At 44.5% G+C, this 27,708-nt stretch overlaps 1 protein-coding gene across 2 annotated transcripts in view; it reads right to left on the reverse strand.

Annotated features, from left to right (window-relative positions):
* The window catches only part of LOC122801610 (CLK4 associating serine/arginine rich protein), a 1,938,306-nt gene that overhangs the window by 262,577 nt on the left and 1,648,021 nt on the right, over nt 1-27,708 (reverse strand). For both annotated transcript variants that reach the window (XM_044071085.1, XM_044071086.1), the window contains exon 16: nt 24,563-24,623. In XM_044071085.1, coding sequence (XP_043927020.1) covers nt 24,563-24,623 — 61 coding nt within the window. The remainder of the gene's footprint in view (nt 1-24,562; nt 24,624-27,708) is intronic.

Consider the following 27,708-nt stretch of genomic DNA (forward strand, 5'->3'; position numbering starts at 1 on the left):
CTGTATTAGCACTCGAACATCTACATTTATGGTAAGTAGAAAACTGTACTATGTTCATCATGCATACAGCTGCAGTCATAACAGATGGGTAGAATCCCAAAGCTAAGAAAGGGGTGGTAGGCACTAGGTGGAACTAGGAGGAGCCAGGATGCCCTGCAAGACTGCAGTGGCAAAGCCTGCTCTAGTTTTGGAGTATAATGGTAGGTGGTAGTGCTTGGAGAAGGTATGCACAGAACTCCAAGTGGCTGCTTCCAAAATATCTTTGGTAGGAACTCCTCTGAGGAAAGCTGCAGAGGTAGCTGTGGCCCTTGTGGAGTGAGATCTGATGCCTGTAGGTACAGTTTTGCCATGAAAAGAATAGCAAAAACGTATGCAGTGGGCTATCCATTTTGAGATTGTCTGTTTGGAAATAGGCTTTCCTTGAGCTCCTACAGCATAGGACACAAAGAGCTGCTCTGATTTTCTGAAAGGCTTTGTTCTGTCCAAATAATAACGCAGTTGTCTGTGGATGTCCAAGGAATGTAGTAATCTCTCCCCTTTGTTTTGAGGATTAGAATAAAAGGTAGGTAAGTGTATGGCCTGATTCAAAGCTACCCTGGATACCACTTTAGGCATAAAGGACGGGTTGGTTCATAAGGAAACTCTGTCCTGATGGAAGATGATAAAAGGCTGCACAGCCATGAGAGCTTGTAGTTCTGAAACTCTATGAGCTGAGGTAATAGCCAGAAGGAAAGCTGTTTTCCAGGACAAATATTGCAGATCTGATGAGGCAGCTGGCTCAAAGGGAGGCAAGGTCAGTTTTTCCAGAATGAAGTTGAGATCCCAAGCAGGTATTGGTTGCTTCCTTGGGGGTCTTAGATTCTTAGCCCCTCTGAGGAACTGTCTTAAGAGAGGGTGAGAGAATAAGGGTGGATCAGTGTTGTATTCTGCAGAAATGGCTGAGGCATGGATTTTGATGGAGGAGAATGAAAGTCCACTGCTTAGCAGCTCAGCTAGATACTGTAATATTTGAGGTAAATTCAGTTTTCTAGGATCCTGGCCCTTTTTCTCATTCCAAACAAAACCGTTTCCATTTTGCGGAGTAAGCCTTTCTAGTTGACGGCCTTCTGGCCTCCAAAATGACATCCTGCACCTCCTTAGAAAGCAGGGTCTGTTGTGATGCTAAGGAATCTTCCATGCAGCTAGATTGAGTGTTTTTAGCTGGCTGTGAAGAGTTTTGAAGCTGTGCTGAGTCAGGAGAAGAGGCATTAGAGGCAGGGTCCATGGTGGGGAATGCGTCAGGCTCCTCAGGAGTGGGTACCAGTGTTGTCTTGGCCAGTCTGGAGCAATGAGAATCATCTTTGGTCTGTCTGCTCTGGTTTTCAGTAGTACTTTGGGCAGCAGAGGAAGAGGTGGGAAGGCATAAACTGCCATTGATGTCCAACTGAAAGAGAGAGCGTCCACTCTCCATGCCTTTGGATGGAAAATCCTTGAGCAGAATTTTGTCAATTGGTGATTTTTGTGGGAGGCAAAGAGATCTATGTCTGGCCTTCCCCATGCTTGGATTATTTCTGTTAAACTTTTGGATGCAACTTCCATTCGTGTGGATCTGTCATATTTCTGCTTACGTTGTCTGCCAGCGTGTTTTCCTTGCCTGGCAGGTACTGTGCTTGTAGCTCGATTTGTAAGTCCATGGCCCTGTTCCAAAGTGGCATGGCCAGTCTGCATAGGGGGTAGGTATGCGTTCCTCCCTGCTTGTTTATGTACCACAACTATGGTGTTGTCCGTTCTTATCAATAGCTGACCTGGTTTCAGAAGGTCTTTGAAAGCTATAATAGCATTTATTACTGCTAGCATTTCCTTTTGATTGATGTGAAGGTGCTTTTCTTTTTGGGACCATTTGCCCTGAATGCACCGATCTGTCATGTGTGCCCCCCAGGCGTAGTCCGAGGCGTCTGTTGTGATGACTTGATTTGCTTGAGGCTTGCTGAATGGAAGACCTGTGTTTGTTTGGCATGCTTGAGCCCACCACAGAAATTCCTTTTGTAGACATGAATTAGTGGTATTATTGTTTCCAAACTGTGGCTGTGTTGAGACCATAGGTTTTTCAGGTACCATTGAAGTTTCATCATATGCAGCTTTGCACATGGGATTAGTAAGATGTAAGATGCAAGATGCCATGAATCCCACAGCCTGCAGGATTTTCCTTGCAGTCAGCCTGGTGCAATTTGCTAGTGCTCTGAAGTATTGAGTTAGTTGCCCCTGCTTCTCTGGCGTGAGGTAGGCCATCTGGGTGTTTGTGTCCAAGTTGGCACCCAGGAAAATTATCTTCCGAGAGGGTATTAGCCTTGATTTCTTTTTGTTGACTGTGTATCCCAGAGAGTTCAACAACATTATTACATAAGCCAGATGTTTCAGAAGAATGTGCTTGCTGTCCGCTTGGATCAGGCAGTCGTCCAAATAAGGGTATATTTGTATCCCTTGAAGTCTGCAGTAGGCAATTACTGATGCCAGGCATTTCGTGAATACTCTGGGTGCAGTAGATAAGCCAATGGGCAATGCAGAGAATTGATAATGGGTTGAACCTGCAAGAAATCTGAGGTATCTTCTGCAACTTTGTCTGATTGGGACATGCAGGTATGCCTCCTTGAGGTCCAATGTTACCAGCCAAGACTCCTTGCCCAGCATGGGAAGAAGCTGCTGTAGAGTGAGCATCTTGAATTTTGGTACGAGTAGAAATGTGTTTAGGACGGATAGGTCCAAAATAGGTCTCCAATCTTTTCCCTTCCTTGGTACCAGGAATAGTCTGGAATAAAAACCTTGACCTTGTTCGTGCGTAGGTACCTCTTGAATCGCTTTCATGTCTATGAGATCTGTAATTTGCTTTTGTGCCTCTGCCCTTTGATTGTGTGGCAGGTTTGGCATGCCTCTCATTTTTGGAAGGGTGTGAAAATGGAATCTGTAGCCTCTGTTTATAATGTCCAGAATCCATTTGTCTTTTGTGACAATATGCCAATTTTTTGAAAATAATGCCAGTTTTCCTCCTAAGGGGCTGCCATTTGAGTCTTGCTTGGCATGCAAAGGGGAAAGTCATTGGGGGTTTGCTTTCTGAATGATTGCGAGTTATCCTCACCACCTCTTTGTGTAGGAGCTTGCCATTGCCTGCCTCTAAATGATCCTTGAGATTGTCCTCTGCCCCTTGGGCGCCTGTATCTACCTCTTTGGGGTCTGTCCGTGGCTGGAAAGGACCAATTTTTGGAAGGCCAATTTCTACTGAAACGTGGGGGTTGTTCCTGTAGAAAATCTTTCACAGTTTGCATTGATTTAGCCTTTTCCTCCATTTTCCTTAATACCTCCTCAGCATTAGCACCAAATAATACATCCTTTTGTAGAGGAGCATCTAGTAATTTAGCTTTGACATGATCAGGCAAGGTTTGTTCCTTGAGCCAGGCATGTCTACGTATGACCGATCCTGTAATAGCAGCTCTACATGAGGCCTCTAGAGCATGAAAACCACATTGTAAGGTATGCTTACCCACTTGTTCTGCACTATGCATCAAATCCTGCAACTCCTTCAAGTCTGGTTGTTCAGGTTGTGACATTTTACTTTCCAATTGTGATAACAAAAACTGTTGGTATTTTAGCATATGGAACTGACAAGTTTAAGGCTCTCATGGTTAAGGTAGCCGAGGTATATACCTTCTTTCCCCACCTTTCTAAGGATCTGGAATCCCTCTCGGAAGGTAATGGATTTTTAGCAGTGAAGGCCTTAATTCCCTTGGGGCCCTGTGAGATGGTTTCTGGGTCAGCAGCATGGCTTTTGTATAGAAATTGGTGTGAGTCAGGAACCCTGTAGTACCTGTCAGGCTTGACTGGGGCTGGAGGCAGAGAATCCGGGTTAAGGCAGGCCTCCGATCTAGGATGTCCAAGACAGGAGGTATAGCCAGAGGCCTGTGCTGAGGTAGCAAGAGAAATTCCCTAAGCCTTTTCTTGGAATCTGAATAATCTTGGCCTTCCCAGTGGAAGTGTTCCCTTAAGGTATGCAAAATTTCCCCAAATGAGTAATCCTCTGGGGGGGATACAGAAGGAATAGACTCCTCTGCATCAGAGTCTTCAAAAGGGGAGTAAGAATGCTCCTGATCATCAGAATGCTCTGAAATAATGGAGCCCTGATCAGAGGAGGGGGATTCTTCCTCCACTCTGGGCCTTTTGTCCGGTGGGGGCTGAGAACCCCTGATAAGAGTAATTAAATCCTCAGCCATTTTAAGCATCTGTTTTTAGGCATGGGGCCTGGGGATGGACCCTGTGTAGCTTGTCTCAGAGTGCATGGCTGCTTTAGACTTAGTGAAAGCCTTGATGGAAAAAGAAGAGGAAGGTCTGAAGACACCTTGAGTGGAGGTAGACCTGTCCACATTGTGAGGTGCAACGCCAAGAGTGGCTTCGGTATCTGTAGTCGGGGTGTGGGTCGAGGAGCCTGCGACCTCGGGCACAGGAGACACCGCCAATGAAGTGTCGTCGGTAGTCAGGGGCTGCGTAGGCGCCTCGCTGAGAACCGGACCATGTGTAGTCGGCTTTGGCATGGCGTCAGTAGAGGCCGCGAACCTCGTGTGTCGGTCCTTATCTTTGCGGTTTTTAGACAAAACTGGAGTCGGAGTATCCGACGACATAATATAGTTAAATGTTTTTCCAAAATAATGCTGGGCGAACTCCGCCCGACGCTTAATAGTGCGTTTGTTGAATGTAGCACAAAAGCGACAGGCCGAAACGTTGTGGTCTGGGCCTAAAACAAGGTATACAGAGGGAATGGAAATCCTTATGCGGTATTTGCTTCCCACATGAAATACAATTGTTAACTTTGTCTGACATCGGTCTGAGGCAAGAAAAGTTTCAACGGGTACTTAGCTTTCAAGAAGACTTCGGTTTCAAAATTTTCGTAATTTCAGGAGCTGGCCGACCGGCACTTGCGAACTGCTTCTGCTTCGGGCACCGCGGCAAGAAAGACTGAAGAAAATGGCGTCGGCTGGTTCCTTTATACCCCTGTCGCACTGACGTCAGGGAAGATGCGACAACCGACGCCGGACCTAGACTTTGGAATTCGGCTGACCGAGGACCCGCCTGATGGCAGGAGAACCCATCTGTTATGACTGCAGCTGTATGCACGATGAACATCTTTGGTTTTGTCCAGGTAGAATCTAAGTTGTCTGTGTACATCCAAAGAATGCAGAATTCTCTCCTCCTTGTTCTGTGGATTTGGATAAAACGTTGGCAGATGAATAGTTTGGTTAAGAGCCACACTGGACACCACCTTAGGCATAAATGTTGGGTTTGTCCTCAGAGAGACCCTGTCTGGATAAAACATGATAAAGGGTTCTACAGCCATAAGTGCTTGTAGCTCTGAAACCCGTCTTGCAGAAATTATTGCTAGGAGCAGAGTTGTTTTCCAAGATAAAAACTTTATGTCAGCAGTAGCAGCTGGCTCAAAAGGAGGCAGGGTGAGCTTTTCCAAGACACAGTTGAGGTCCCATGCAAGCATTGGTGCTCTCCTTGGAGGCCTTAAGTTTTTGGCTCCTCTGAGGTACTGCTTTAATAAAGGATGAGAAAAGATTGGTGGCTCTGTATTGTAATGAGCCGAAATGGCAGAGGCATGAATTTTAATTGATGAAAAAGATAGGCCTTTGTCCAGCATCTCAGTTAAGTATTGCAAAATCTGAGGAATGTTTGGGACGGCTGTATCTGTTCCTTGTGTCTGGTTCCAAGCACAGAATCTCTTCCATTTTCCAGCATAAGATTTTCTAGTACTAGGCCATCTGGCTTCCAAAATGACATCCATCACAGCTTTACTGAGAGGTGTGTTTTGTGTGACTACATTATCCGCCATGCTGCCAGGTTTAAAGTACTGAGTTGGCTGTGCAGGATCTGATTGTTTTGCTGGGACAGTAGATGAGGTATTTGAGGTAAGGTCCAAGCTGGGCATTGAGACAAGTTCCTTAGGATTGGATACCAGTACTGGTGGGGCCAGTCTGGGGCAATCAGAATCATCTTTGGCTTCTCCTGTCTGACCTTTAAGAGTACCTTGGGGAGGAGAGGCAGTGGAGGAAAGGCATATACTGTAAGGTTTTTCCAGCTGAATGATAGAGCATCCACTTTCCATGCTAGCTTGTGATAAGTCCTTGTGCAGAATCTTTTTAGTTGGTAGTTGTGAGGGGAGGCAAATAGATCTATGTCCGGGCACCCCCATTTCCTTGTTATCATGCTGAAGACTTGTGGATCCAGCTGCCATTCGTAGGGATCCACGAGGTTTCTGCTTAGTTCGTCTGCCAGAATGTTTTCCTTTCCTGGCAGGAATTGTGCCTGCAGATGTACTTGGTAAGTCAATGCTGTGTCCCACAAAGTCATGGTTAGTCTGCATAGGGGGTAAGAATGTGTGCCCCCCTGCTTGTTTATATATCACATGACCGTGGTGTTGTATGTCTTTACCAGTAGTTGTCCCGGATGAAGTAGGTCCTTGAAGGCTGTCAGGGCATTTTGAACAGCTAGCATCTCCTTTTGATTGATATGTAGATGCATTTGGTTTGAGGACCATGTGCCCAGAATGCATTTTCCTGCCTTGAGGGCCCCCCAGGCATAATCTGAAGTATCCGTTGTTAGTGTCTGCCTGGCTGGCGGTAATGTGAATGGCTGTTCCTTGTTCTGGTGACAAGCCTTCGCCCACCATCGAAACTCCTGTTGCAGGCAGGGAATGAGAGTAATCATTGTTTCCAGGCTGTGGCAATGTTGAGTCCAAACACTTTTTAGGAACCATTGAAGTTTCTTCACATGCAGTCTTGCATATGGAATTTGTAGGATGCAGGATGCCATGAAGCCCAAAGCCTGCAGAATTTGTCTTGCATATAACTGGGCTTTTGTTGCCAACATTTTGAAATAGGTAGTCAGTTGCCTTTGTTTGTCTGGCGTGAGATAAGCCATCTGGGCAGTTGTATTTAAGCTTGCACCCAGGAATATTATCTCTTGAGAGGGTACTAGTTTTGATTTCTTTTCGTTGACTGTGTATCCTAGGCATGTTAGAAGTCTTTTCACAAACGCCAGATGCTGTAGAACAATGTCCTTGTTCTCTGCTTGAATTAGACAGTCATCCAAGTAAGGATATATTTGTATTCCTCTTTGTCTGCAGAATGCAATTACTGGTGCCAGGCACTTTGTAAAGACCCTGGGCACAGTAGATAAGCCGAAGGGCAGTGCAGAGAATTGGTAATGCATTGAGCCAGCCTTGAATCTGAGGTATCTTCTGCATGACTACCTGATTGGGACATGCAGGTAAGCCTCTTTTAGGTCTAAAGTCACAAGCCAAGCATTCTTGCCCAGCATGGGCAGAAGCTGCTGCAAAGTCAACATTTTGAATTTTGGTATATACAGGAAAGTGTTTAGAATAGATAGGTCCAGTATTGGTCTCCAGGCCTTGTCCTTTCTGGGTACCAAGAACAGTCTTGAGTAAAATCCTTGTCCCTGCTCTTGCTCTGGTATTTGTTGAATGGCCCCCATGTCCAGGAGGGATGAGACTTGTTTTTGTGCCTCTTCCCATTGATGTTTTGGGAGATCTGGCTGGCCATCTGCCTTTGGCAGCGTATGGAAATGGAACTTGTAGCCTTGTGACACTATATTTAGAACCCACTTGTCCTGGGTTATAATGTGCCAATTTTGAGAAAAAAGTGCTAATTTTCCCCCTAAGGGTGCTGCCAGGAAGTGCTTGGTGCCGGCAGGGGGAAGTCATTGGGACTGTTTCCTGTATGGCTGTGATTTGTCTTCTCCAACTTTGGAGGTAGAAGCACCCCATTGTTTTGACCTGTATGAACCTTGCGCCTGGGTTCTGTATCTCAGGCGTCTGGATCTGCCCCTTTGAGGTCTGTCTGAAACAGGAAAGGACCAATTCTTTGTAGGCCAGTGTCTACTAAACCTTGGTGGCTGTACTTGCAAAAAATCTTTGACAGTTTGCATATATTTAGCTTGTCCTCCATTTTCTTTAACACCTCTTCTGCCTTAACACCAAACAAAGTATCAAGCTGTAAAGGTGCATCTAATATTTTAACTTTAACATGATCAGGCAGATTTTGTTCCTTTAACCAAGCATGCCTTCTAATTACTGAACCCGTGACTGCGGCCCTGCAGGAGGCCTCCAAAGAATCAAAACCACATTGCAAAGTATGCTTTCCAATTTGTTCAGCTGCATGCAATAAATCCTGCATTTCCTTGTTTTCTGCACATTTAGAGTTTAACAACATTTTCTGTTTAAGCAATACCATGACATGTTGCTGATATTTGAGCATATGAAACTGACAGTTTAAGGCCCTTATAGCCAAGGTAGCAGATGTGTAAACCTTTTTACCCCATCTATCCAGTGCCCTAGAATCACTGTCAGAGGGGGTAAGGTTTTTTGCAGCGGAAGCCTTAACTCCCTTTGGGACCCTGTGAAATAGTTTCTGGGTCTGCAGCAGGGTTTTTAAAAAGGAATTTATGAGAGTCAGGAACCCTGTAATATCTGTCAGGCTTAACAGGAGGTGGAGGTAAGGAGTCAGGGGTCAGACTAGACTCCGAAAACACATCATCTACAATGTCTAACACAGGTGGAATGGCTAGTGGCCTGTGTTGAGGTAGTAAAAGGAAATCCCTGAGCCTCTTTTTAGATTCTGAAAAATTTTGGCTCTTCGAGTGGAAATGCTCCCTCATGGTATGGCAAGGTTTCCCCAAAAGAATAGTCCTCTGTAGGAGAAGCTGAAGGTATAAATTCTTCAGCATCAGAGTCCTTGTAGGGGGGGAAGAGAATATTCCTAATCAGAAGAGGAATCAGAAGAAATAGGAACCTGACCTGAAGATTCATAGTCAATCTCTTGCCTAGGCCTCTTATCTGGAAGGGGATGGGATCCCCTGATCAAGGTAATCAAGTCTTCGGCCATTTTGAGCATTTGTTTTTTTGGGCATAGAGGCCTGTCCACATGGCTCTTGAGTTTGTTTCTTTGCTTTAGAAGGTGCTTTAGTCTTTGCCTTTGAAGCTGAGGTTGGTTTAATGTAAAGAAGTTTAGGTCTGAATACACCCTCAGAAGACTGTGCCTGCTCAGCGGCTCCAGACCCGTCTGAGGGAATAGTTTCCGAGGCTCCAATACCTTGAGTTTCCAGCGGCATAGCCGGCTCCACGTGGGAGTCGGTAGCGGCCTGCGACTCTAAAGTAGTGTGTGTCAGGGGCTGCGAAAGTGTCTCACTGAGAACCGCCAACTGGCTTAGGAGAAGCTTCGTCGTCGGTTTTGGACCTCGGTTGCTTATCTCTCTCCTTTTCTTTGCGTTTTTGGGAACTCTGGTAGCCGGATGGCTATCCAACAACATTTCTGGATAATTAAACCGGCGTCCAAAATAGTTTAAAGCAAAATCATACAGACGCTTAGTGCGTTGGTTAAATCTAGCACAAAACCGACAACCAGAAACATTGTGATCAGGGCCTAGGCAAGAAATACATTAAGAATGAAAATCCTTATGAGGTATTTGCTTTCCACAAGAAATACAATTATTAACTTTTTCTGACATCGGTCTGGAGCAAGAAAAAAGTTTCCCCAACGGGGTACTTAGCTTTATTGAAGACTTCAGGTCTGAAACTCGAACACGAAAATCTCAGGAGTCGGCCGACCGGCACTTGCGAACTGCTTCTGCTTCGGGCACCGCGCGGCAAGAAAGACTGAAGAAAATGGCGTCGGCTGCTACTTTTATACCCCTGACGACCTGACGTCAGGGAAGGGGCAACAGCAGCCGACGCAGGACCCAAGACTTTGGAATTCAGGCCGACTGAGGGCAACCTGCCAGCAGGATTACCCAAATGTAATGACTGCAACAGTGAAACACGAAGAACATCTGAAAATGTTGAGAAGATATTTTCTGCAGGACTCCCTGATAGGAATGTGGAGGTAGGCCTTTTTTAGGTCCAGGGTGGCTAGCCAGGCATCCTTGGACAGCATCGGTAGCAGCTGCTGGAGGGATCACAAGAAGGGTGTTTAGAATGAAGAGATCAAGGAATGGGGTGCCAGGTGTGCTCTTTTCTGGGCACCAGAAAAAGTCTGGAGTAGAAGCCTTGGCCTATCTGCTCTGCAGGAACATGCTCTACTGCCCCCAAGGACAGCAGGGAATGGATTTGCATTCGAGCCTCTGCCCACTGATTTGGTGGTAAATCTGGGAACCATTTTGGGGGTGGAAGGAGAATTTGTACCCCTGAGACACAATATTCAGAACCCACTGGTCCTTGGTAAGGGTGGCCCAGGTGCTTGAGGGAAAGGAGAGTTTTCCTCCTAGGAGTATGTGAAGGTGGGCAGAGGCGAGGTCAGGAGTGGGCGAGTCACTGTGAGTTCTTACCATAAAGGGGTGGGCTTAGAACTCTCTGGTTTTGAAGTGGAGGTAGTCCACTGCTTAAATCTCTGCAACCCCTGGGGCTGCTGTCTGGGGGGGGGGGGTCTGTTTCCACGGGGGCTAGGGTGGCCCTGTCTACTTGAGCAGGAAAGGACCGGTGCTTGGAGAGAAAATGCCTGCTGAACCTAGGGGGCTGGACCTGTAAGAAATCTTTAGTAGTCTGCATAGATTTTGCTTTTTCTTCCATCTTTTTTAAGACCTCTTCTGCTTTAGTGCCAAATAAACTATCTTTGTGCAAGGGTGCATCCAACAATTTTGATTTGACATGGTCTGGCAGGGGTTGTTCCTTAAGCCATGCATGTCTTCTAATGACAGATCCGGTGACTGCTGCCCTGCAAGAAGCTTCTAGGGCGTCAAAACCACAGTGCAAAGAGTGTTTAGTTACTTGAACAGCAGAATGCATTAAGTCCTGTAAATCTTTAGATTCCTGCCCATGCAGGAAAGGAGGAAATTTTTTGTTTAAGGGGTTCCAAGGTATGTTGCTGATACTTAAGCATATGGAACTGGCAATTTAGTGCCCTGATAGCAAGAGTAGCTGAGGTGTATACTTTTTTACCCCATCTGTCCAGTGCTAGGGAATCCCTGTTTGAGGGGGTGGGACTCTTAGCTGAGGTTGCTTTAATCTCTTTAGGCCCTTGAGTAATGACCTCCGGGTCAGCTGTTGGATTTTTAAAAAGATATTTGTGCGAGTCAGGGACTCTGTAGTACCTGTCTGGTTTTCTGGGAGCAGGAGGGAGGGTGTCTGGAGTCAAGCTGGATTCAAGGAAGACATCATCCACCACATCTAGGACTGGGGGGATGGCTAAGGGCCTGTGTTGCAGAAAGTTCAAGAACTCTCAGACTGTGGGTAGTCTTGACTCTCCCACTGGAAATGCTCACTTAAGGTATGCAGGGTTTCCCCAAATGAAAAATCCTCTGGGGGAGAAGCTGAAGGAATGGATTCCTCCTCATCAGAATCCTCATACGTGGAGAGGGGCTGTATGTCTTCATAGTCAGATGCATCGGATTCATCTGACTCTTGTTTAGACAAAACTACTGCAGACAGATCTCTTTTCCTTTTTGAGGGAGCGGCTTGGCTTCCCCTAATCAGCATGATAAGGTCTTCTGTCATTTTAAGCATTTGAGACTGAGGCAAGGGAGCAGGTGCCTGAGAATGGGTAGTCTGTTTCTTGGGTGTGGTTTGACCCCTGGGCCTAAGGAACTCGGTTTTCAAAGGAGCGATAGCCGTGAAAAAAAAGTCGGTTTATGTTGAGATTCGGTGTTGCGAACGACTTCCTCTGAAGCCAGTGCCTGCACAGCAGCTCTGGACCCATCCAAGGTTGAAACAACCGCAGGATCCTTAGACAAAGAAGAGTTCTGCGGCATACCGGACTCCGAAAGGGTCTCAGTAGCAGCCTGCGAATTAACTGAAGCGGGCATCAGGGGCTGTGAAAGCACCTCACTGAGTTCCGGAGGACTGACGACCAGCTTAACGGAAGTATCTTCGGGAGGATTGGTCCTGTGCGGTCTCTCTCTGTCTTTATCTTTATGGTTTTTTTTCCGGAAGATCGGCTGTCGGATAGCTTACAGAAGCCATATCGGAATTCAAAGATTGTAAACGGAAATATCTGGTTACAATAAGGCCCTGACGACAAATAGTTCTGGTGTTAAGGCACGGAAGCGACAAAGTACAGTTGTGTACACTTACCATAAATGTAGGTGGTTTGAGTGTATTCACTGTTTGCAGTCATCACGCTGGGTTATCTGCCTGCAGGTAGCCCTCAGTCAGCCCGAATACCAGAGTCCTGGGATTTCTGCGTCAGATGCTGTTGCTTCTTCCATGACGTCAGGTCGTCAGGGGTATAATACATGCAGCCTACACAATTACATCAGTTTTTCTTGCCTCCGATGTCAGGAGCCACCAAAATAAGAAGCTATTACATGGTGTGGAAAACCTCCAGTAAAAAGTAAATACCCCTGCCATAAAAGAAGGCCATAAAGAGGATAGATAGAAAGGATAGAGAAATCCAGGGGGCTGGAGGGAGGGAAACCAGGACTGCAACAGTGAATACACTAGAACATCTACATTTATGGTAAATGTACACAACTGTACTCTGTTCTTCATGCTTCACTGTTGCCGTCATCACACTTGGGTTGATTCCCAAAGCTGAGGAAGGGTGGAGGCAGTCAAGAAGTGTAAGGGCTGGTTAGCAGGCCTTGTAAGACTGCTGTAGCAAATCCAGCTCTGGATTTAGAAAAAAATAGGTAAGTGGTAATGCTTGGTGAAGGTGTGTGCAGAACTCCAGGTTGCAGCTTCCAGGATGCCCCTGGTAGGGACTCCCCTGAGGAATGCTGTACAGGTCTAAGTAGCTCTAGTGGAATGAGTTCTGATCCCCTGAGGGGTAGGTTTTCCATGGTGCTTATAGCAGAAATGGATGCAGTGTGCTATCCATTTGGAAATGGTTTGCTTCAAAATTACCTTGCCCTCTGCCCCTGTAGCAAAGCTGACTAGCAGCTGGTCAGATTTTCTGAAAGGCTTAGTCCAGTCAAGCTAGAACCTGAGCTGTCTGTGCACTTCCAAGGAGTGCAGGATCCTTTCCCCTTTATTCTGTGGATTAGGAAAAAGGTTTGGCAAATGGATGAACTGGTTTAAAGCCACAATGGATACCACCTTGGTCATAAAGGATGGGTTAGTCCTGTGGAAAACCCTGTCAGCATGGAAAATAATGAAGGGCTCCACTGCCATTACTGTCTGTAACTCCGACACTCTTCTTGCTGAAGTAATAGATAGAAGTAAGGCTGTTTTCCAAGAGAGGAATTTTTACTCTGATGAAGCAGAAAGTTCAAAAAGGGGGAAGTGTGATCTTCTCCAGTAAAAATTAAGGTCCCAGGCCGGGGTGGAAGCTCTCCCAGGGGGCCTTAAATTGTTAGCTCCTCTCAGGAACTGTTTGATGAGAGGGTGAGAAAAGAGAGGTGGCTCAGTATTATAATGAGCTGAGATGGCAGAGGCATGAATCCTAATGGATGAAAAGGATAGGCCTCTGTGGAGCAGCTCTGCTAGGTAATCAAGGATTTGAGGTAAGGTGGGCACAGCTGTGTCCTTTCCTTGAGACCGACTCCAAGAACAATATCTTTTCTACTTTTCAGCATAGGATTTCCTAGTACGAGGACTTCTGGCCTCAAGGATGACGTCCAGCACCGGTTTGCTGAGGGATGCTGGTGATGTATTCAGGGGATAAGCCAGGCTGCAAGGTTTAGGGTTTGCAACTGTGGATGCAAGATCTGTCCCTCCTGCTGAGAGGGCAGAGAAGGTGTCTGATGTAGGTGCCAGGGTGGCACTGCTGTCAGACTGCGTAGGAGTGGGTACCAGTGCTGGAGTGGCCATTCTGGTGCAATAAGGACTGCCCTTGGCTTGTCCTGTTTGATATTGAGTAGTACTTTTGAGAGGAGGAAAAGCATAAATTGAGAGGTTTTCCCATGTAAAGGATAGGACATCCACCTTCCAGGCTCTGCTGTGAGTGTTCTTGGTGCACAATTTGCTCAATTGGTGGTTTTGGGGGGAGGCAAAATGGTTCACCTCTGGTGTTCCCCACCTCTGGGTTAGAAGTTTGAATGAGTTGGGTTCCAGTTTCCACTCGTGAGGGTCCAGTAGATTTCTGTTTAAGTCTTCTGCCAGTGAATTTTGCTTGCCTGGCAGGAATTGAGCTTGTAGGTGCACTCGGTTGCTCAAGGCTGTGTTCCACAGGGCCATGGCTAACCTGCAGAGTGGGTAAGAATGAGGTTCCCCCCTGCTTCTTTATGTACCACATAACTGTGGTGTTGTCTGTCTTTATCAGGAGCTCTCCTGGAAGGATAAGGTATTTGAAGGCTGTTATAGCATTTTGTACAGCTAGCATCTCTTTTTGATATGCAGGGGAATTTGTTCTGGGCTCCATTTGCCTTGAATGCATTTGCCTGCCATGTGAGCACCCCATGCATAGTCTGATGCGTCTATTATCAGGGTTTGGGCGGCGAGGTGTTGAGTGAAAGGAAGTCCCTTGTTGTGTGAAAGGAAGTCCCCTGTTGTGGTAGCATGCCTCTGCCCACCAAAGGAACTCTGCCCTTAGGCAAGGTATGATAGGAATCACTGTTTCCAGGTCCTGAGAATGTTGATACCAGGGACTTTTTAAGTACCACTGACGTTTCCTCATATGCAGTCTTGCATATGGAATTAGCAGAATGCATGAGGCCATGAACCCTAGGGCTTGCAGTATTTTCCTTGCAGACAGCTGGGTTTTGGTGGCCATTAGTTTGAAATAGTTTGTGAAATGGACCTGCTTTTCTGGAGTGAGGAATGCCATCTGGGAAGTTGTGTTCAAGCTTGCTCCCAGGAATACAATTTGTTGGCTGGGCACCAGTTGTGATTTATTTTAGTTGATGGTGTATCCCAGTGAAGTTAGAAGTCTTTTTACAAATGCCAAGTGCTGAAGTAGCAATTCCTGACTGTCCGCATGAATCAGGCAATCGTCCAAGTATGGGTACATCTGAATATTTCTCTGCCTGTACTATGCAATGGCTGGAGCCAGGCACTATGTGAATACTCTGGGCCAGTAGATAAGCCAAAAGGAAGTGCAGAGAACTGACAGTGCATACAGCCTGCCCTGAAATGTAGAAATTTTCTGCAAGACTCCGTTATGGGGATGTGCAGATAAGCTTCTTTTAAGTCTACGGTGACTAACCAGGCATCCTTGGCTAGCACAGGAAGAAGCTGTTGCAGTGTAAGCATTTTGAATTTTGGGACCACCAGAATGGTGGTGAGAATTGATAGATCCAGGATAGGGTGCCAAGAGCTCTATTTTCTGGGCACCAGGAAAGTATAGTTGCGTACACTTACCATAAATGTAGATGTTCGAGTGTATTCACTGTTGCAGTCATCACATTTGGGTTATCTGCTTGCAGTAGCCCTCAGTCAGCCTGATTAACAAAGTCTTGGGTCCTGCGTCGGTTGCTGTCTCTTCTTCCGTGACGTCAGATAGTCAGGGGTATAAAACATGCAGCTGACGCCATTACATCAGTTTTTCTTGCCCCAGATATCAGGTGCCCCTTAATGGGAAGCAATAAAATATATATATACATATATATATATATATATATATATATATATATATATATATATACACACACACACACACACACACACACACACACACACACACACACACAAGGTTATACCTCCAACAAAAAAGCAAATACACCAAAAAGCTTTTAAGCATAGTAAAGGAGAGTCGAGGTATAGCCAAATGAAGTCAGGGGGCTGGTGGGAGGGTAACCAGGACTGCAACAGTGAATACACTGGAACATCTACATTTATGGTAAGTGTACACAACTGTACTATGTTCTTAGTGTTTCACTGTTGCAGTCATCACTTTGGGTAGATTCCCAAAGCTAAGGATGGGAGGAGGAATTTAGATAGAATTAGAACCAGCTATAAGGCCCTGCAAGACTGCAGTGGCAAAGCCAGCTCTAGACTTAGAGAAAACTGGCAAATGGTAGTGCTTGGTGAAAGTATGTACAGAACTCCAGGTAGCAGCTTCTAGGATGTCCCTGGTAAGGACACCTCTGAGAAAGGCTGTAGAGGTAAATGCAGCCCTGGTTGAATAGGGTCTGATCCCCAGTGGGATAGGTTTTCCATGGTGCTTACAGCAGAAATGAATGCAATGGTCTATCCATTTAGAAATAGTTTGCTTTGAAATAGCCTTCCCCTCTGCCCCTGCAGCAAATGCCACTAGCAGTTCTTCAGATATCCTTTGAGGTTTAGTCCTGTCCAAGTAAAATCTAAGTTGTCTGTGCACATCTAAGGAGTGCAGTATCCGTTCCCCTTTGTTCTGTGGATTAGGAAAGAAGGTTGGCAAATGAATGGACTGATTAAGAGCCAGGGCATAAAGGAGGGATTGGTTCTGAGGGACACCCTGTCCGCATGAAAGATGTTGAAAGGCTCCACTGAAATAAGGGCCTGTAATTCAGATACCCTTCTTGCTGAAGTGATTGCTAAAAGGAAGGCTGTTTTCCAAGAAAGGAATTTTAAATCTGCACTTGCAGCTGGCTCGAAAGGAGGAAGAGTGAGTTTCTCCAATACAAAGTAAAGGTCCCAGGCTAGAGTTGGAGCTCTCCTGGGTGGTCTTAAATTTTTGGCCCCTCTGAGGAACTGCTTGAGCAGTGGATGAGAGAAGAGGGGAGGTTCTGTGTTGTAATGAGCTGAAATGGCTGAGGCGTGAATTTTGATGGAGGAAAAAGAAAGGCCTTGTGAAGCATCTCAGTTACATATTGAAGAATCTGAGGTAAGTTGGGCGCTGCTGTGCTCATCCCTTGACATTAGTTCCAGGCACAGAATCTTTTCCATTTTTCAGCATAAGACTTTCTAGTACTAGGCCTCCTTGCCTCTAAAATGATACCCATCACTTGTTTGCTGAGGGATGGTAAAGGAGAGGTTAGGTAATTAGCCAGGCTGCTAGGTTCAGGGTTTGAAGCTGAGGGTGCAGAATCTGGTTCTCCTGCTGAGACAACAGGGTAGGTGTCTGAGGCAGGTGCCATGGAGCCAACAGTGACACACTGCACAAGAGGGGGTACCAGTGTTGGTGTGGCCAGCCTGGTGCAATCAATATCGTTCTTGGTTTGTCCTGCTTGATCTTTAGTAGTATTTTGGAGAGGAGAGGCAGAGGAGGAAAGGCATAAACTGATAGGTTTTTCCAGCTCAAGGACAGAGCATCCACTTTCCAAGCTTGTTTGTGGGGAGTCCTTGTGCAAACTTTGTCCAAATGGTAGTTCTGGGGGGAGGCAAACAGGTCTATATCTGTCAACATGTTGAAAGGCTTTGATTCCTGTTTCCACTTGTGTGGGTCCATGAGGTTTCTGCTTAGTCCGTCTGCTAGTGTATTTAGTTTTCCTGGCAGGAACTGGGCCAGTAGATGCACTTGGTAGCTCAAGGCTGTGTTCCACAGTGCCATGGCTAGTCTGCAGAGGGGGTAAGAATGGTAACCCCCTTGCTTATGTACCACATAACAGTGGTGTTGTCCATCATTACCATTAATTGTCCTGGAAGAATGTGGTCCTTGAAGGCTGTCAGAGCATTCTGTACAGCTAACATTTCTTTTTGATTGATATGCAGGTGAATTTGACTTGGGTTCCATTTGCCCTGAATGCACATCCCTGCCAAGTGAGCCCCCCCATGCATAGACTGATGCGTCTGTTAGGGTTTGGGCGGCAGGGGGTAGAGTGACAGTCCCTTGTGTTGGCGGCAGGCCTGTGCCCACCAAAGGAACTCTAACCATAGGCAAGGTATGATAGGAATCATTGCTTCTAGATCCTGAGAATGTTGACACCATAGGCTTTTTAGATACCATTGTAGTTTCCTCATATGCAGTCTTCAATATGGAATTAGAAGAATGCAGGAGGCCATGAACCCCAAGGCTTGCAGTATTTGCCTTGCAGATAGAAGGGTTTTTGTGGCCACTAGTTTGAAGTAGGTTGTCAAATGAATTTGTTTCTCTGGCGTGAGGAAAGCCATCTGGGAAGTTGTAGTCAAGCTTGCTCCCAAGAATATATTTTGTTGACAGGGTACCAGGTGTGATTTCTTTTCGATTATGGTGTACCCCAAACAAGTTAGCACCCTTTGTACAAAAGCCAGATGATTCAAAAGTATGTCCTGGCTTTCTGCCTGAATTAGACAATCGTCCAGGTATGGGTATATTTGAATATTTCTTTGCCTGCAAAATACAATGACTGGAGCTAGGTACTTTGTGAATACCCTGGGCGCAGTACATAAGCCAAAGGGCAGTGCAGAGAACTGATCATGCATGTAGCCTGCTTTGAAGCGTAGGTATCTTCTGCAAGATTCCCTGATTGGGATGTGCACAGGTATGCTTCCTTTAAATCGAGTGTTGCCAACTAGGCATCTTTGCCTAGCATAGGAAGCAACTGATGAAGAGTTAGCATCTTGAATTTTGGAATCACCAAAAAGTGTTTAAGGTAGACAGGTCCAGGATAAGACGCCATGAGTTGTCTTTGCAACTGGTGAAGAGTTAGCATCTTGAATTTTTGAATCACCAAAAAGTGTTTAAGGTAGACAGGTCCAGGATAGGATGCCATGAGTTGTCTTTTCTGGGTACCAGGAAAAGTCCTGAGTAGAAACCTTGTCCCTTTTCCTCTTCTGGTACAATCTGAATAGCCTTTATGCTTAAGAGAGAGAGTACTTGCTTTTGAGCCTCTGCCCACTGATTTGGGGTAGATCTGGCCAACCGTTTGGGATTGGTAACGTGTGGAAGTGAAATCTGTATCCTTGGGAAACTATATTTAAAATCCCTTTGTCCTGGGTAATGAGTTCCCAGTTTTTGCATGTAGAGCAATCTTTCCCCCCAAAGGTGCAGTCAGTTGAGAAGTGCTTGGAAGTTTTAAAGTTAAGTCATTGAGACAGTTTACCATAGGGGGAGTTTAACTACTCCCAGATTTGGAAGTGGGGACTCCCCACTGCTTAGTCCTGTGCGTACACTAGGTCTGAAGCCTGGATGCTCTGCTGGATCTGGGTTTGGACTGAGAAGGCCTGGAAGAGGCAGGAAAGGACCAATTCTTAGAGGGCCAATGTCTACTAAATCTTGGAGGTTGTACTTGTAAGAAATCTTTAACAGTTTGCATAGATTTAGCTTTTTATTCCATCTTTTTAAGAACTTCTGCCTTGTCGCCAAAAAGGCGGTCCTGAATTAAGGGAGCATCCAGTAATTTAGCTTTAACATGATCTAGCAAGGATTGCTCCTTAAGCCAAGCATGCCTTCTAAGTACAGACCCAATGACAGCAGCCCTGCAAGATGCCTCTAGTGAATCAAAACCACACTGCAAAGTATGTTTTCCAACCTGTTCAGCAGAATGCATTAAATCTTGTAAATCCTTATTTTCAGCACAATCAGGAATCAACATAATTTTCTGTTTAAGCAATCCAATAATATGCTGCTGATACTTTAACATATGAAACTGGCAGTTTAAAGCCCTAATGGCCAAGGCTGCAGAAGCATATACCTTCTTACCCCATCTATCCAGCTCCTTGGAGTCTCTATCAGAGGGGGTAGGAATTTTGGCAGCAGTAGCTTTAATGCCTTTGGGTCCCTGTGAAATGGTCTCAGGATCCGCAGTAGGATTTTTGAAAAGGAACTTGTGAGAGTCAGGAACCCTGTAATATCTATCAAATTTTCTGGGAACAGGAGGTAAAGAAGCCAAGCTAGACTCCGAAAAGGCATCATCAACAATGTGTAGTACAGGAGGTATGGCTAAAGGCCTGTGCTGGGGGAGGAGTAAGAAATCCCTAAGCCTCTTTTTTAGAATCAGAGTAATCCTGACTTTCCCAATGAAAATGCTCCCTAAGAGTATGTAAAGTTTCACCAAAAGAGAAATCCTCCGCGGGGAAGCAGAGGGAATAGAGTCCTCAGCATCAGAATCCTCATAGGTAGACAAGGGTAAATACTGGTCATCAGAGGAAACAGAAATTTCAGAATCCTGGTCAGATGTATCATAAGCAAACTCAGTCCTAGGTCTCTTAGAGGGGGAAGGTTGGCTTCCCCTGATTAAAGTAATAAGGTCTTCAGCCATTCTTATCATTTGTTTTTTAGGCATAGAGGCCTGACCATGCAGTCTGGGCATCGGTTTTATAGGCATGGTTCGAGTTTTAGGCCTTGAAGAAGAAGCTGGTGTCGGTTTAAAATGCAAGTCAGTAGGCATGAATACACCCTCAGAAGCTGGTGCCTGCACAGCGGCTCCGGACCAATCCAAGGTAGAGACATCTGCAGGTTCCACAGTTGAAGCATCTTGCGGCATACCGGACTCCGAATGGCTCTCAGTAGGGGCCTGCGAATCTGAAATAGCGGGTATCAGGGGCTGCGAAAGTGCCTCACTGAGTACCGGCGAACTGGCAACTGGCTTAGGAGAAGCGTCGTCGGCAGCTTTGGACCTAGGCGATCTGTCTCTGTCTTTATCTTTGCGTTTTTTCGGAATGTTGGTAGTCGGATGGCTTACCGAAGACATATCAGGATAACTGAACCGAGCACCAAAATATTTAGAAGCGAAAATATACCGATGACGGATAGTTTGTGGTTTAAATAAGGCACAAAACCGACAGTGAGGTATGTCGTGGCCAGGGCCTAGGCAAAGAAAAGAGTACGAATGAAAATCTTTATGAGGTATTTGCTTTCCACAAGAAATGCAATTATTTACTTTTATTGACATCGGCTTAGAGCAAGAAAAAGTTTCCCCAACGGGGTACTTAGCTTTTAGTTGAAGACTTCGGTTCTGAAACTCGAAAACGAAAATTTCAGGAGTCGGCCGACCGGCACTTGCAAACTGCTTCTGCTTCGGGCACCGCATGGCAAGAAAGACTAGGGTAATGGCGTCAGCTGCATGTTTTATACCCCTGACGACCTGACGTCACGGAGGAAGAGACAGAAACCGACGTAGGACCCAAGACTTTGTTTATCAGGCCGACTGAGGGCTACTGCAAGCAGATAACCCAAATGTGATGACTGCAATAGTGAAACACGAAAATATCTACAAATTCAAGGGGATATGCATGTTGAAGCCAAACTGATTTCAGAAACCACTGAAACTTTCTCATGTGTAGTTTGGTCAGACAGAGGTGGAGGCTATAAACCTCAGAGCTCTCAGAAATTTCTTGTCTGTTATAGAGGCCAGAGGAAGAAGAATGTGAAAAAAAGAAATGTGAGTTAAAGCCTTGGGAGGAGGGAAGGATGCCAGAGTGGAAACAGTCTGGATCCTGCACCCCCCAAAAACATGGTCCTGAGGAGTCAGAAAAGACTTTCTGAAATGTATTGTGAACCCCAAGCTTTGCAGAAGAGAAATGGCAAAATAAAGATTTTGCAACAAGATCTCTGGAGTGGATGCCTGAAACAGGAGGTCATCCAAGTAAGGAAAGCTTAGATCCCCTGAAGCCTGCAAAAAGCAATCACAGGAGCGAGGTATTTGGTGAATACCCCCTTGGGGCAGCAGAAAGGCCAAAGGGCAAAGTACAGAACTGAAAATAGCAGGAAGCAACAGAGAAATGTAAAAACTTCCCGAAAAGGGGATAAATAAGCTCATGCAGATAAGCATCCTTGAGATCCCGAAACACCACATAAGCCTGAGGACACAAAGTCTGAAGGGACAACATTTGAAAAGAGGGCACCTTCAGAAAAAATGTTTAGATGAAACAGGTCTAGAATTGGTCTCCAGCTACCCTCTTTCCTGGGCACTAGAAACATCCCGGAGTAAAATCCCCTTCACCTTGAATAGTACCATGAGAAAAAATTTCCTGAAGCACCCCTAGAAAGGAGGACAGCTGCTCCTCAGAAGGCTGAGGAATTCTCACAAAAAGGGGAAGAAATTTCCAGACCATGGAATACCCCTAGCGGATAACGGATAGCTAAACAGGAAGAGATGGAGAGGGAGATAGACAGGCAAAGAGGAAAAGTAGCTGGGAAGAACAGGACAGTCAGGCAACACCTGGTTTATAAGGAAAAGGAGACTTCTGAGGCACAGAAGTTTGAGTAGCTTCCACAGGAGGAGCCCGCTTACCCTTTTTACCCTTAGAAGGAGGGCGAGACTGCCAGAGAATAAAGGTTGGCTTATTAGAGTAATTAAATTTGGAGCTTTTCTCCCCTTGCCTCCACTGAAAATGGGCTCATTTCAGGCCCAGTGGACTTTCCCGGTAAACAAATGCAATAAATAAAATAAAATAAATAAATTTCTCTGAAATTTAGGCACATGATAAAGAAACACGTTTAAGTTCCTGTAATGCCTTGCCCTTATCTTGAAGGGACTTAAATCAGCAGGCAGCACTGCCAAACAAGTGTTTATTATCTAGAGGGGCATCCATCAAGTTACTCCATTACAACTACACTTGGAGGAAAGTCCCTAAAAGGGAAAAAGAAGAAGTTTTACCTTCAGAGTCTGGAAGATCAGAAATCACCTGACAGGACGGGTAAAGCAGAGCCAACAAGTACCTGGACATATGTGTCTGATAATTAACATTCCTAAAAGCCAAGGTAGCAGACGTACAGAACTTCTTGCCTAGCCTTTCCATGGCTCTGCTATCTTTATCAGAAGGCAGTAACTTAGGAAAGGGAGGCAATTGAGAAGGTTTGTCAGAAGCTACTGACACCACCCAGGGGTCAGCAGAAGGACATTTGTACAAGAATTTACAGTTTTCAGGCACCCTATAGAACCTATCAGGTTTCTTGGGGGCATGAAGCTCAGAATCTGGAGCCTTTAAAGGCATTAGAAAAGGCATCCAACAAAGCAGCCAAAACAGGAGGGACAACAGAAGGTTTGGGAGAATCCATCTGCAGTAGCTAATACTTTTTTTATATCTCAGAAACTTGAGCACAATCCCACTTAAAGAACTTCATCATCCTAGAGATTGTGCCCTCAAAAGAAATCTCTTCAAAGGGAGAATCAGGACTGTAGATTCCTGTTCCTCTGATCTATAAGCCAAAGGAGAGGGAATTTGTGAGGAGTAAGCAAGGGATTCCTCATGCGAATCTGCCTCTTCCTCAGAGATATCCTTTTCTCTGAGTCTCTTAAGAGGGGGCACAGGACCAAAGGGGGGCTGGAACAGAAACTTCCTGTTGAGGTTTTAAAGCCATCGAAGTACTAAACAACCGCTGAGTGAAGTACTACTATTCACTCTGTCGGGCCTTAGGAGTTGAGGAAATATGTTTAAAGGAGTTGAGGAAATATGTTTAGCTTTCTGCTTTTTCGTTAAAGGGACAGTCCCTTAAAGAAAAATATGGAAGGCTCCAACCCCAGGAGGCATTCAGTAACTGTAACAGGGATGACTTCTCTGACTAAAATTTGCGGAATGCCCCTAGGCTCCTCAGAGGGTAATCTGCTGTGGTTCCTCCTGAATGTCCGAAGCAGTTGTCTGCAATGCCTCCTCAGATGTGCCTAAGGTTGGATCTCTGATGGCCTTCAACCCGGTCATGGCAGAAGAATCCAACAATGAAGTTGGGAGAACCTCCAAACTACTACTCACCTTGGGAGGGATGCCCAGTGGAGGCTGTACACCAGAAGATTCTGGGTCTACATTTCTTAGCTACCGCCTTCTCAGATGGCTGTCCCTTGGAGTGCAAGTTCCCTCCATCATGTCTTTGGCAAGAATCTTAAGAGGTCGATTCTTAAGATAAAGTGCCAAAGAAGAAAGCCTACCATAAAGAGTATTGAGAACAAAGGCCTGAGATAGAACTGGATGTAGGGTCGTGCAAAGTGCCAAGGCAAAACAGACACTATGTTCATGACAGTCTTTATGGGGAATCTGTCTTCTACACTGGCATTTACCCTTTATGGATAACATGAAATCCCATAAACAACAATACGACAACAAACCCCCAAAGGGGCACTTATCTGTAACGGCTTGGTGAACCAGCAATTGAATAAGGTTCAGAATGATGATCAAAAGATGGCATTCGGAGTGGCAGCAAAGAACTTCTGAGGATGGTTTGGCTGGACTTCACCTTTTATGCGCTATATATAGGGCACACCTTAAAGCAACCTAAAGGCTTTGGTATACTGTCCGGATGTCGGGACAACTGCGGCAGGGGATCCTTAGTGTAATGAATACTGCAACAATGAAATGGAAGGTTATTTTGCTTTATCTTGCTTGATGATGTTATTATTAAAGCTAAAGAATGAAAAACAGTGGTTTGGAATTTGTTTAACACAGAGAGAGGAGAGGAAAAAGACAATTCTTTAAAACAAGAGAAAACAGGTTTAATGTGAAGAATTAAATCATCACTGTTCACCAAACGTATAAACTTACACCCACTGACTGCAGGAAAGAGCTGAGGGGTGAGAGTGGCACTACTCTTCCCATTTATACCAATGGGCTTTGTTACAACCAATATGTACACACACTGATTTGAAATATGCTCGCAGTACCCATTAAACCTAAACAGGAGCTGGCTGGGAATCCACCATGAAAACCGATTCAGCCTCAAAGGAAACTTGTACAGTTCGTATAAATAAAGACTGCAACACCTCAAACTAATGTGAAGCTAAAAGATGAACAGAGAGGAGACTGCAGTCATAAGGTTAATGTAACCAAATTATGCATACTACTATTTTGAATACATGTGAATTACATAACATTACTTACACTGTTTGTTGAGTGCTTTCTGCATTCGAAGTTTCAATTTCTCCTGTGGAGTCAACTTTGGCTGTGAAGGTCAAACTGATTAGTTAGAACACATTTATATATGAAACAGGAGTTTTTTTTTCTCCAAATGCTCTTTAATGTTAGCAGTAAATACATTTTCATAGGATTAGTCTGCTGGCTGTACTAATGAGAACAAAAGAAAATGTTTGTGCATAACAAATGAATTCAACCATTAAACATTACATGTGACAGCAGATAACAGTAGCGTGAAATACACTTACAACTGAAGTCAGCATCATCAAGAAGAAAAGGGATGCTGCAAAAATGAAACTGTACTAATTTTAAAAGAAACATTCCAAATAAATAATTTAGAAAATCGTCCTCCGGCCAAGTCAAAAATCTAGAAGTTTTCTGAACATCACAAAAAGCAGCAGTCCCTCAATTCCTGAAGTCTCTCACTTCTCAGAAATGGACAGAGATCAGCAGCACTAATTTCCGTCTATGGGAGACACTTGCTGACTAAAAGTTGTTTTTCTCTCTGGGAAAATTACACCATGTATTCCTAGCACACAAGAAAATGGTTAAAAGTGGACTGTGATATTAGAGTGCACACTGTCTGGAATCTACTTCTAGTGTGCTTAAATTTACTCCACCACAACTTTACTTTTCCTTTGCAGTTATTTTGTTAATGAATCATCTTACAATGCGCCTGAACCTTGTGTGGTAAAGGACTTCCAGTTTTAGACAGTGAATAAAGAATGTTAATGATGGCACAAACTTGCACACTACTACCAACACTAAGAATTTATCTGTTTCAGTTTGGGTCAAGTCTGAAATCACAGTTCCTGGAACTCAATCTGCAATCCAAATCTTAATCATTGTCAAACCTTCTAGATATATGGTACTACTGGGTTAAAATGTAGAAATGTGCTGTGTGTGTGTACACATATACACACACATGAAACTGCATTTATCTAAGTGTAGATATACACACTTCACATATTCTTTTTCCAGACCCATGCCCACACTATCGCTGGCAAACAAGAAGGAACACAAAGAAATGCTGAACAAAGGGGAAATCACAAGTGACAGAGAATATTCACCATAAATAATAGAAACATTCTTATATCACATGATCTATAAAAACTTTTCTATGTGGGAATAAGATTGTGATTACTCTCTCTTTCCTCGTCAATTTGACATTTTTTTTTTTACTAAAGCTTCTGTGATCAGGGTGGCATACTATGCTCTGGTGCACAACTGGGCACCATGCACAAGAGAAGGCTATCCCTAACCCTCAAATTCACTAGTATGCCCAACCACTCAAAAGGCACACTTCCTTTAAATAATGAAATACAGCGAAGATCTGGCGCCTACATTATTACATATATTGTAGTCATCATAACAGTAAATGAATAGCAAGATCTCTGCTACAGTATCATTCTTAATCAAAGCAAATCAGCCTCAGGCAGTCAGCCTTTCTAGTTTGATTTCCATAGCTATGAGATGCCCTCAGAGTGAAGCTGAAGTTCTTCTGCTCAGTGCATTGGTATGAAGTTCGGATAAAACGGAAAGAAACATGCATTACCTTTCAGTTGTTCTGTGGCTGGATGTTATCATTAGCAAGTGCATCCCTGATAGCTCAGATTACATTACCTGGGGAAATCTGCCTGCATGCTCACATGTCCTATGCATGGAACTCACCTATGCAGTTCCAGATACATAATGGGGGGATATCTGAAGGCACTGTATAAAATCTGAGTGTGCAAGCTCAGCAGGATAAGGACAGTGCCTTGTTCAAGTCTACTTTGTGGAAAACGTAGAAAGGAAAAGCAACAGTTATCCATCTTTTCAGATTATCACTCTGAAATGTCAATGAGAGAAAGAGTGTTACACACACCTTCCCATAAGAGACAGTAACAGAGAGGTGGCCTATTCAGATCCTTTTCCATTTACCACTTCAAGTTTGAGGAAACCAATCAAGGAGAAGGTGGAAAAGAGCATATCCTGCAGCAATGATCCTTTCATTTGAATATCCAGTGTTATGGTAAAAAAAAAAAAAAAAAAACTCACTACTGTGCTACATTCACCACACAGATCATTGCTGCAGTATCATTCCTTATCAATGAGAATAAAACTAAAAACAGTTGGCTACACCTTGGGGGTGCCAATCACAGCATGTGCTTTAAAAAAGGCAGCGGTGAAGCCAGCCCAGCTTCCTGGAATGAATACTTTAATGCTTTAAAGTATGACTAGCAGTCTAAATAGTTGCTTCAGAAACACTTTGAGCTCAAACATTCAAACAAAGAGGATGCTGTGATGGCTGCTGCCCTGGCTGACTGTTCTTAATTTATTTACATAGCTTTCATTTAAAAAATGCAGTCAAACAGCCATTTTGATACTGCTTGTTATGATTCTGTTTCCTTTATGCCAGGCACTGAAGCAGACTACAGAGATGTTGAGACTTTAGAACAACAACGTAGGCAACTGAAAGTAGAAAGGGCTATTGCCAAACTTTTGGAGCCTATAGCAAAAACAAAGATCGTATAGAGGTATTAGATAAATATCAAAAATGATATGAAAATCTTTATAAAGCAGAGGAACACAGAAACCAAGAAAATGTACAAAGGAAAACATTTATTAAGGACTTAAACATGCCACAGTTACAGGAAGATGAGACTCAACAATTAATAGTTCAGATAGGAAGAAATGAAATAAAAACAGCGATGTGTAATCAAACAACAGTTAATTCTCCTGGAACAGATGGTAGAAGCCAGGGGTGTCCTGTTTCCCCTTTATTTGCTTTATATTGCATCTAAATGTAGCTACATATTTACACACTCAAAATACTGTTTGAGTAAACTTGATTGCCTTCTTTTTTGAATTCTCATCTGGGATGTCCAGTAAAATATATTAAATTTAAGGACCTTGTCCTAATACCAAGCTCATGCACATCATATAATTTACAACACAAAACACCAGAGTGGCTGAGTAATAGACTTTTCTTCAAAGGCTAATTTTTTCTCTCTCCTTACTGTGGTGTGTGTTTAATGTGGTGTGTTTAATGCTAGCACCTGTCTTGACCCTTTGGCAGCTTCCAGAGACACTACTGCATGGTCTGCTACAGGGTTTTTATAGGTTCATAG

The sequence above is a fragment of the Protopterus annectens genome, chromosome 5.part0, assembly GCF_019279795.1.
Source record: "Protopterus annectens isolate FY-2018-M chromosome 5.part0, PAN1.0, whole genome shotgun sequence".
Classification (NCBI taxonomy): domain Eukaryota; kingdom Metazoa; phylum Chordata; order Ceratodontiformes; family Protopteridae; genus Protopterus; species Protopterus annectens.